The 11,091-nt window shown below is 47.9% G+C and overlaps 1 protein-coding gene and 2 pseudogenes across 1 annotated transcript; 2 read left to right on the top strand and 1 right to left on the bottom strand.

The window, feature by feature from the left end:
• Positions 1-3,671: 3,671 nt before the first annotated feature.
• LOC120671465 lies at positions 3,672-7,124 on the top strand (annotated as a pseudogene).
• Positions 7,125-7,265: 141 nt separating this feature from the next.
• Positions 7,266-8,026, bottom strand: LOC120669445 (annotated as a pseudogene).
• A 1,302-nt stretch (positions 8,027-9,328) lies between these two features.
• Positions 9,329-10,162, top strand: LOC120669806 (fasciclin-like arabinogalactan protein 14). The gene has a single exon (XM_039949644.1). It carries the CDS (start codon positions 9,329-9,331, stop codon positions 10,160-10,162), a length of 834 nt encoding a protein of 277 aa, XP_039805578.1.
• The last annotated feature ends 929 nt before the right edge of the window (positions 10,163-11,091 follow it).

The following is an 11,091-nucleotide window of genomic DNA, read 5'->3' as shown; positions in this document are numbered from 1 at the left end:
CTGATCCATCCACTAAGAAAGGCAAATGCCGCCGTCAGACACGTCGTATTCGGAATGGTATGGACGAGTCGGAAGCAAGCAAGGCACAAAAGCGTTGCAGCCAATGTGGATCATTGAGTCACAACTACAAGAAGTGTCCTCAGAATGCACTTCACGATGCTGCTGACGTCGGTCCTTCTGGAAATCCCAGAGATGGAGCACCTCCTACGTTCAGACGAGCATCGGCGAGAATTGCTCGTGGAAGGCATTCGGTGTCATGGTCCACAATTGTATTTCATTATTTGTAATATGTAGTAATGAAATATGGCAGGTATGTAATGAAGTATTATTGTATTTATGTGTCCAGTTTGTATGAAATATATATTTACCTATGTGTTCTCATATATTTTTGAATGCAGGTATGGAGATGGACTCCTTGCTAGACCCAGTGATCGACTCGAGCCACAGGTCTTACTTTGCAGCTGTTGAGCACCGAGCCCTAGAGGTGCTACGTCCTCGTCCACCCGGCGAGGCGATCTCTATACACCACGATTGGTGTGACCGGTATGTAATGAAATATTATTGTTTATCACTTTTGTATTCGCCGGTATTCCTTTGTTTCGACATTTTTTGTTTTTTTGCAGGTTACGTGAGGCAGGCCTACTGACTCTGAGCCGTCTTGTCGAGGTTGGGCCTATTCAGCTCGACCGATCCCTCCTGACGGCGCTCGTTGACAGATGGAGGCCGGAGACACACACGTTCCACCTCCCGTGTGGGGAGATGACTCCTACGCTGCAGGACGTGGCCTACCTCCTCGGCCTCCCTATCGTTGGGGAGGCTGTAAGTCCGCGTGTGGTGGCGGCCTCGTGGAAGGATGAGCTGGAGGCCCGTTTTGCCCTGGTTGACCGCGTGGACGAAGTAGGTCCGATCAACCCGCACCCGCGAGCAGCAGGTCCTTCGAAGACCTGGTTCCTACAGTTTACAGTACGTATTCATTGCATATATAAATTTAATTATTACAATTCACATGTTCCATTGCCAGTTGAAACCATTAATCTTAATTGTTTATGCAGCCTGCCTTGTTGGCTGCGGATGCCGACGAGTACAGTGTGACCAGATCGCTGGAGGCGTACCTACTTTGATTGTTTGGTTACATCATGTTCAACAACACTCATGGCAACTCGGTCGATAGGATTCTCCTTCCGTATGCACGGGAGATTGCGGATGGGGACGAGGACGTACCGCCCTACAGCTGGGGTGAGGCGGTATTTGCAGCCACTTACCGTGGACTCTGCGATGGGTGCATGAAGACACATGGGAACGCTATCCTGTCAGGGTGCCCACTACTGCTACAGCTTTGGTCGTACGAGAGGCTAGCCGTTGGTCGCCCCTTGATCAGCCACGAGCCTTACCACGGGGGCATGTACGGCGACGAGGAGGACGAGAGGCCCACTATGGGAACTATCTGGATCTGGCGTCAGGTATGTTCGCAACAAACCTAATTTTGTTATTCATTGTTACATGATGTATTAGCGCACTTTTAATTTTACTTATTCGGAATGCAGAGGTCCTGGGCACATGCGCGGGTTAAACGCGCATATCCTGAGTTTGTTTCGGAGCTCGACATGCTGACGCCCGAGGACGTTGTCTGGGAGCCTTGCAGCCCAGAGGCTGTGGCTACCCGTGCACCAGCAGGCCTGTCTTCGCACTGCTCCGCGAATGCGAGCCTGTGGCTTACTTCCGCCGTCCTGGTTTATGACATCGCGGTTGAGGCATATTGCCCCTGGAGAGTCAGGAGACAGTTTGGGCAGCGCCAGGAGTTTCCGGTGCCCACCGCGTTGGAGCGTGTCAGTCGTCAGGACCACAGGTAATTATGAATGAACTTGGCTCATACATTCGTGTCGAATCTAACGATTCTTCGTGGTCCACTTTGAAGGTTGTCAAGGAGTGGCTTGCCGTGCTCTGATGATTGGCTCACCAAGATCCAGCCGTGGGTGGACCAATGGGAACAGGCAGACGAGCACTTGGTCCATCCAACAGGACCACACACAGATAGCTCCTTTAGGGCTTACCTCACCTGGTACTTACCCCGGACTCGGGCTCGTCTGGTTTTTGTTGACACTCACCCGCAGCCACACCAGGCGAGGCCTCAGGATGGCTATGCCCGGCACCACGTGGAGGCACTAGCTGGCGCGGTGAGTCTCTTGATCATATTTGCATATATATATATAATCATATTCATAAGATAATTCATGTGTTTGTAACTTTACTGAATTGATGCAGCTTCGCCTTTGCAACATGATGGAGACGGACTGCTCGACTTACCTGACGAGGGTACATACCGGATCCCCAATGACCCAGTTTGAGCAGACAGAGGCATGGTCGAGGCAGCGTGATCAGTTGCGTCAGGTAGCGCACAACTTCGGAAGCCGTGTGCAGTACGAAGACAGCCACGGGTCGTCTCAGGCCTCGTCGTCGTTCCCGTGTCCGTCGACCATGCACGGGCCGACGTCGCAGTTCTTCCCAAGTGCAGGTAACGTACATATCTCTTTAAAATTACATCAAGTGTTCCTACATATTTACTAATATCACATACAGGATACGATCCAGCTACTGCGTTCGGCCATACTGGAATGTTTAGAGGGACAGCACCAGTTGGCGGACCGTATCCAGGGATAGTACCGGGGCCACAGATACCGGCCAACACAGGTTAATTTATGTTTCGTATTTCGGTTTCTACATGTCATTACGAAATATACGAGCGTACGCTAACATCCACATTTTTTGCGTAGGATTCTACCCCGATGCGGGCGCCGGACCTTCTTCTTCCTCCTTTCGACCAGATAACGAGACATTCACCTTAGACGACTTCGACAGCTTGAGTCCAGAAGAGCCTGCCGCGCAAGGTGACCCCGATGTCTTGGGTATTCACAGCTAGGAGGAGCACCACTTGGGATCTCTCAGCAGCAGACATCGCAGCCCCTTGCGCGTCCTGAGCGACAGGTGAGGTCTCCGGATGTTCTCACATACTCCGAGGGACATGTCCGTGCCCAGCAGAGGGCTAAGAGGGTCCGACGCCCTAGGGGTGGTTAGATGTATATGATGTTTATTTGTAATGAGATAGCTGTGGACCGCTTATTTGTATTCGATGTTTATGATTGTGGTAGGTTACTTGTCATTTGTTTCTATAGATATTATTGATGTGAACTTATTATGTTTGTGGGTTCCATAATGCTCGTGAAATAAGGGAAGTTCTTGCGATTTTTTCCCGTGATTTAATGAAGGACAAGTTACGTGCGGTAGGAGTTAGCGGCCGAGATCTTGCCGACGATGATGACGAATACACGCTCGAATAGCTCAAAATAGGTCCCTGAAAAAATAAAAGTCCCTGGAAAAAAGGGGGGCTCTGTCGAAAAAAAGGGGGGCCTGTCGCCCCCCCACGGGCGACAGGGGCCTGTCGCCCGTTGGGGGGGCGACATGTCCCCTTTTTTTTCTCCAGGGACTTCGTTGCAAATTGGAAGAAAAAAAAATTACACTTTGGGCCTGTCGCCCTATGGGAGGGCGACCGGGGTATATTTTTGAAATATTTGAAAACGGACATATATTTTTGAAATTTTAATTTTTAAAAAATATAAAAATGAAAAAACGGCGGCAGCGGAGGACCTCGTATTGGGCTTGGGTTGGGCCTTGAAGAGGAAGGTTTAGGGTTCGTTGTCCGAGCGAACGCCTCGCCTCGTCGCCTCCTTCCTCCCTGCCGGCGGAAGTCATCGGAGCGGCGACGACCCCACCTGTCGAGCGCAAACTGGACGACGCAGCACGAGCCCCGATTGCTTACGGGCCGAAGGGGTGAAGTGATGTGCACGGCGAACGAAGGTGGTGGCGGGAGCAACGGCAAGTCGGCCTCAGTGTGGCTGGCGGAGGAGGCCGCCGCGGGCAACCGCACTGCGCTCCAGGCCCTCCGGGAGCTCGTGGCGTATCCATTCCTCTACGCCCGCGAGTCCCGCCTGCTCGGCCTCAAGGTACTGCGTCGCCTCCTCTTGCCCTAATCAGACCTCGTCACTGCCTGCTACAGCTGTGTAAATCAGTCAGCTAATCGCCGTTCGCCTTGCTTTCTTCAGTGGCCGAGAGGTTTGCTGCTCCACGGCCCCCTGACACCCCGGAAAGGTACTGAATTTGCAATGCCTATCACAAATCTTCATATACTGTAGATTTCTCAAATTGGTTTTATGTGGAATTTGCTGTTAGTTTTACTTGTTGATATCAAAATTGGCAAGAGCTAACTATATGGTGGCTGTTATTTTGGCAGACAAGCCTGGTTCGAGCTGTTGTTCGAGAATGCAATGCGCACTTGATAATGATCAAGTACCATATTTACTTTGAAGTGTTTAGTGCTGAGCAGTAAATCATATGTTTAGACATGACCCTGAGTGTTGTTTGTGCCCATCTTGACAGTACATATTCTGTGCACAAAGCCAATGTGGGAGAGGGAGAAAAGTTCCTGCGTGAAGCCTTTTCTGAAGCATATTCTCAGGCTTCACAGGGTAAACCAGCTGTGATATTCATTGATGAAATTGATGCCATATGTCCATGCCGTAATAATAGGCAGGTTCTTCATAAATTTTTTCTTTCCCTTTTTTTGCGTGTGTGTTGTTAAAAATGAGATCTTAATTTTCTTTTACAGGAGAGAGAATGAGGCCCGCATTGTTGGTCAGCTTCTTACTCTGATGGATGGAAACAAGAAATCATCAAAGATGCTTCCTCACATTGTTGTTGTTGGATCGACTAACAGGTCTGGGCATGCCACACGTGTGATTTGTTATTTCAGAATTGTTGGCATAACTAAAGGTCCAAGTTTTAGAATCCTGCTGGAACAATGATTTGGCATAATTCAAGGTCCATGTCATACTATAGTATGTTATGGCGAAACAAATGCACAGAAAGTGTGCTTAAGATTGCCTTTTAAGCATTTTGGTGGTGGATATTGTCTTTCTTCTTGAACAAACAGCTTGTCATCTCATCAGGGTGAATGCTATTGATCCAGCATTGAGAAGAGGAGGACGTTTTGACTCTGAGGTAGAGGTTACCATTCCTACAGTTGAAGAACGGCTGCAGATTCTTAAGGTTGATTCTTCTTTTTTAAGTTGCGACCTTTTTCTTCCTTTATGAATTATGATTTTGTATAGTGGTTCTTCTTTGTTGTTACTGTTCAATTTAGGCATGTAGCTTAGAATTGCTGTTGAAGAAAAATGTAATATTGACTTTTAACCACTTGTTTGTATATATGTTGGCACCATATGCCCATGCTTTATGAAATCTTGAGTTCATGTTCTTGATGTCTTTACATAAGGTGTAATTTCATATGTCTTTATCTTCACCTTTATACCAAGAACCTATTTTTATTGTGATTTTTCGTATGCTTCAGAAAGAGCTTCAGAAAGCTGTTGAGTGGCCCATCAAGCATGCTGCTGCATATGGCAGACTTGGGATATCACCAGTCCGGGGGGTGCTTTTGCATGGTCCACCAGGGTGCTCGAAGACTACCCTTGCAAAGGCTGCAGCGCATGCTTCTCAAGCTTCTTTCTTTTCTTTGAGGTTTGTCATAGAACAATGTTATATATTGATACAAATAATGGCTCACTCTCCATGTGAAGAACAGAGAAATTTATCCTACGATATTTAATACAGACTAGCATAATGCACTGGTTTTCTGCTGTTGTTAATATCTGGTATCCAAAAGTCTGCAAAAAGCCAAAAATCAAATGTACCTTCAAATCTGCGCGTCAACGCTCAATAGGTTCTTCACATATACTCTTATAACAGTGGCGCAGAATTATACTCAAAGTATGTTGGAGAAGGTGAAGCTCTGTTACGAAGAACATTTCAGAAGGCACGTCTTGCTTCTCCAAGCATTATATTTTTTGATGAGGCTGATACAATTGCCCCCAAAAGGTACACACTGACAATTGGTGCATAATTTTAGTAAAAACATATATTTCAGAAGGGTCATCTCTTACAGAAATGGATATGGATTGTCATAACTAGTCTTTTACCACAATAATAAAATCTGCAACACGACACATAATATGGATAATCGAACAGTTTGGGTGCAAAAAAAAAATCTTGTTGAATGGCTTCTCATATTTTCTTTTTTATTAATAAAGTATAAGTGGTTCATGTGGACTCTAGACTTGATCATTGCTTTTAGATTCAGATCAGAGTACTGAATCTGAATTTTACTACAAAATTGTTTAAATTGGTACTTCTATGATCTTGCAGAACTGGCCCTGGTGGGAACTCTAGTGGCAATGCCACAGTTGGAGAAAAACTTTTGTCAACCTTGTTGACTGAAATGGATGGTTTAGAATTGGCTACGGTAAATTTAGCCTGCCGATGGCTTTGTGTGATTCTACTTATCAAATCTACACGTGTTCACTAGAAGGCTTTTTTTTTGTAGGGAATTATCGTATTGGCTGCTACTAATCGCCCAAATGCAATCGATCCTGCGCTTATGCGTCCAGGGCGTTTTGACAAGGTGTCTTTACTTTTGATTGTCATTCATGGAGGCATGTTGCCATACAGACACCAACAATAATTTTCCATTGATTTGCAGGTGTTGTATGTTCCACCGCCAGATGTGGAAGGGCGATATGAGATACTACGCATACATACACGGAAAATGAAATTGGGGGAGGATGTTGATCTTTGGAAGATCGCGGAGTGTACCGAGCTGTTCACTGGTGCTGATCTTGAAGGCCTTTGCAGGGAAGCTGGAATGGCAGCATTAAGGGAAGATCTCTGCAAGTTTCATTTGTAACACACACTTCCAGACTGCCCGAAGTTCATTGAGACCTTCCCTTACAAAAGCAGTAGTTGATGAGTACTCAAATGCAGCTATCAATGATCCATTAACTAGGAAACATTAGAATTTTCTTCATCTTCCACTTTGTTGTGCAAGGATATTCTAGATGATCCACATCAGCAAAAAGTGCATTTGATGTTTGAAAAGTTTAGTTTAATTTTCTTGGAAACAGAATGCATATGCATTGTTATTTTGCTGCTGCAGTTTCATTTTTGTGTGTATACATCACCGGTCTTCTTGTACATGCACCCTGTATGTCATGGTCACTTAAGCAGAATTGATGTAATGTTGTTTGTGAGGTCACGAGAACTTTTTCTATGAGGATCGCAAGGAAGCTGTTATTACTTGTCACAAAGAGAAGCTACAAGCACCAGGAATTTCCAGTCAAATTGAATGCAAGCATATCAGTTCCAGATGTGGTAATAATTTAAAGTATTTTACAATGGGGAGAAAGTTTCAGAGGGGGCCTTCTAGTGTACATCTTTTATACATCCATGTCCTTGTAGACTAAGAATGCACTGGTCTTGTAGTAGCGGCATGCTAGCGCTTTCCCGGAGGAGGTTGGGGGTGAGAAAGCAAACTGGGAGATCCCCAAAGTCCCGCCTTCACAGAAGGTTTTTCTGCATCAGATGAATGGAAGTGGCAATATCAGGAGATAGGAGCTCGGTCTATGGAAATTGCTCGCTAAAGGCACGAAAAAATATATTAGGGTTATCAAAAAAATAGCCTAGCAATACTTTATACAACATACAAGAATTTGATCACTGCGTAAACTGGAGCAGTCTGCTATAGTATCTTGTTGCTAGGCGGAACAGTGAATGCTTGAAAATGATCTGAGTTGTGGGCACAATGGGGGAACGTCGAACATTAAAAAAGATGCTGCCTTGTAAACGGATGGAATTTATGGAACAAATATGCATCATGAGAAATCAAGCATAGTCTTAATTACCTGGCAACATCCATTAGTTTGGAGCCTATTCGTTTTCTTCTACGTGATGGTACAATTCAGATGGCACGAAATCCACAAAGTGCAGGAACAGCTTCCTTATCACAGATTATAGCACCAGGATCCTGACACTCTCCTTTGTTCTTGACCGAAGGATTATTCCGTCTTATGACTTCCCTCTTGAAGCTGATTTTGCCAAACTCTAACGTATGATCCGTTTTCCTTGATTCAATGGATACCATGTGTGACCTGAGCTGCAGTACGTCTCCTTCCGACGGAGAGGCGGACACGTGCGGGGGGTTCAAGGACATGCATGTCGCGCCAAGGCGCGCAGAGTTGGTGGCTGGGTAGACCCCTGGTGCGCGCTTGTGATATCGTTTCTTCTCATTGGATTGGAAGAAGATTCTTGGCTGGTTAAAGTTACATATATACTAATCGTGTGGCCGTTGCTGCGTCGTCAGCCGTTAGGGCACGTGGATACAGCCCTTGTTTAGATGCGTAAAAGGGAAACTGTAAAGTATTGTAACACTTTCGTTTGTATTTGATAATTATTATTTAATCATAAGTTAACTAGGCTCAAAAAATTCGTCTCACAAGTTATAGACAAACTGTATAATTAATTATTTTGTTTAGCTACATTTAATATTTTATACATACGTTTAAAGATTCGATGTGATGAAAAATCTTATAAAATTTTGGAATTTTGAAGCCAACTAAACAAGGCGACGGGTTCACGGCCATGCATTGCCATCGCTGGATTCCAGGGGAGGTACACGTCCAGACGTCCTGTCCATGGATGATCTGATCTGACGTTTTAGGAAATGCTACCCCAGGTCACTATACGCCAAAACAGTGGGCGACCGGCCGGTGAGGTGAGCTGAATCGTGGATGTCTGCTTTGTGATCATGTCATAGGAGGACTTCGACCTTGCTTCTTGTCTGCCACCATTTTGTTTCCTTTTCTCCCCTTTCTGTATGGAAAGAACAAGAAAGTTCAGCGTGTTACATTAGCCCAACCGATGGGCCGGTAGGCCCATTTAGATTCTTAGCCCAAAACAGGGAAAATCCATCTCAAGAAAAAAAAACTGCAGGGTAGTCCGTCCTTCAATTGACTTTTTTTTACTCGCACCTATTGGTCACCGTCAAACGACATGTTTGGAACGCGGACAATTTTGTAAGTTTTTTTTTGGAAATTTGCAGAAAATATTTTGATTTCAACAAAAAAGCACTGATTTTTTTGAGCTTCCTAGTTCCCAAACAGGACCTATAATTCTCCAGGTGTTCCTGACCATTAACATGATCAGAGTTGCTCCCTGTATTTCAGGGAGCATGCACCATGCCAGAGCCTCAAGAAGTGGTCAGACTGTCAGTCTCCATCTAACTGTCCAGACCTTAAACCCCTCCTGTCCTCTAATTTCTCTCCCGCTGTCGATCCCATAACCTATCCGTGCCTCTCTATATTTACCAGCGTGCATGCTACGCACCGCGCCCTATCATCAGTGCTTGCCAGTGTGTGTGCGTGTTCGTGCATCGGCGCACGCGGGCATGGCTCCTAACCTCCCCTTGCTCGTGCTCCTCTTCCTCGTCCTGCCGGCGGCCGGCGACGCCGCCGCCACCGTCACGGCGGCCGCACCGCGGCCCGGCAGCGCCGCCGCCTTCAACATCACGGAGATCCTCGCCCGGTACCCGGAGTTCAAGCTCTTCAACCTGCTCCTCTCCAAGACCCGCGTCGCGCGCGAGATCAACAGCCGCAACTCCGTCACCGTCCTCGTCCCGGACAACTCCGCCGTGGACTGGCTCCTCCGCCGCAGCGCCCGGCTGGCGCGCGCCTCGCTCGTCGAGCTCATGTCCGTCCACGTCGTGCTCGACTACATCGACGCCGCGAAGCTTGCGGCGCTGCCCCCGCGGGGCCCGCCCGCCGTGGTCACCACGCTGTTCCAGACCACGGGAACCGCGCGGAACCGCACGGGGTTCCTCAACGTCACCGCGGCGCCCCGCGGCGGCGCCGTCTTCGTCTCGGCCGCGCCGGGCTCGCTGGTGAGCGCCGCGCTCAAGAGGGCCGTCACCGCCAGGCCCTACAACCTATCGGTGCTCCAGATCAGCAACTTCGTCGTGCCGCCGGGCGTCGTCACCAGGCCGCGCCCGCCGACGCCGCCCATGCCGAGGATGAGGCAGATGTCGATCGCGCCGAGCCCTGCGCCGGCTTCACCGAGGGCGCCGGCAGCGCTACCGACCTCGGAAGGCGACGCCGGCTCGGCTCCGGACGCTGCTGAAGCGCCGGCGCCGTCGTCGCACGGCCATGTGGCGCAGGCGACGAGTCGTTGGTGGATTGGTGCGGCCGTGGGGATGGTATTTGCATGCATGATCGGGTACTTGTAGATTAATTAATTGCGACGGATCGGGAAGACATCTCGTCCGCATGATCACCTCATTTTGCACATCCTAACTAATTTCTTTAGCTGCATTTTCTATTTTTTTATTTTCTTGTTATGTGCTTGTTGGACATAGAGTAGTGTTGCAAGTGCCATGAAAAAACCTGTCTCAGTTACTGTTCTTTGCCATTATATATGTCAATTGAAATGTGATACCGTATTCATATTTCTCGTTTCTTATTTAATAATAACAAATTATTAGTACAAATATGAAAAAAATAGGTTACGCGCTTAGTGCAATCTGAACTCAAAGACACTAGACAAAATATAAAGACGATGCATGCGTACACCGGCAACATAGTCGGCGTGATCCGGGCTGTGGTATAGTGAACTGCCATGTCAATTTGCTCCGGACCATTCTCTGGACTTAGCATTGATCTCCATCCAAATCTCCTCGGAACTATTTTCTCGCGGCTTGAACAAATGGATGACTGCGGTGATTAGGACACCACACATGACGTCGCTGCACGCCGGCGAATTGTCCTTCGCCGCCGCCGCCGCGGCGTCCCGCGCACGCAGATGGTCACGCGTGATCCGCCTCACCTCCTCGATGGCTCTCTCCCTCTCGCTGCGTCGTCGTTGCTCCGAGCAGCACACGGCGGACGGCGGAGCGCAGCGAGGGATTCATGTTTGCTCGATCGAATTGGATCTTCAGGGATTGGCTTTGCGGGACGATTTCACCTAGCATATATAGGAGGGTGAGAACCGCCTTCCGATTCCGTGGGGCTCCGAATACGGATCAGTCTAGGTTTCGCTCGCATCAGGTGTGGATAGGAGGGAGGCGGGGACGTCGGAAGGCTGGGAATCACCGAAACGCAGGAAGGCACCCGTATCTGATACGGGATACGACGATACGTCCCCGTACATGCCGATACG

Source organism: Panicum virgatum, chromosome 4N (genome assembly GCF_016808335.1).
Source record: "Panicum virgatum strain AP13 chromosome 4N, P.virgatum_v5, whole genome shotgun sequence".
Classification (NCBI taxonomy): Eukaryota; Viridiplantae; Streptophyta; class Magnoliopsida; order Poales; family Poaceae; genus Panicum; species Panicum virgatum.
This window is presented reverse-complemented; position numbering and strand designations above follow the sequence as displayed.

What these genes read in the sequence shown, in the direction of transcription:
- LOC120669806 (XM_039949644.1), top strand. Translation starts at nt 9,329, where the DNA reads ATGGCTCCTAACCTCCCCTTGCTCGTGCTCCTCTTCCTCGTCCTGCCG.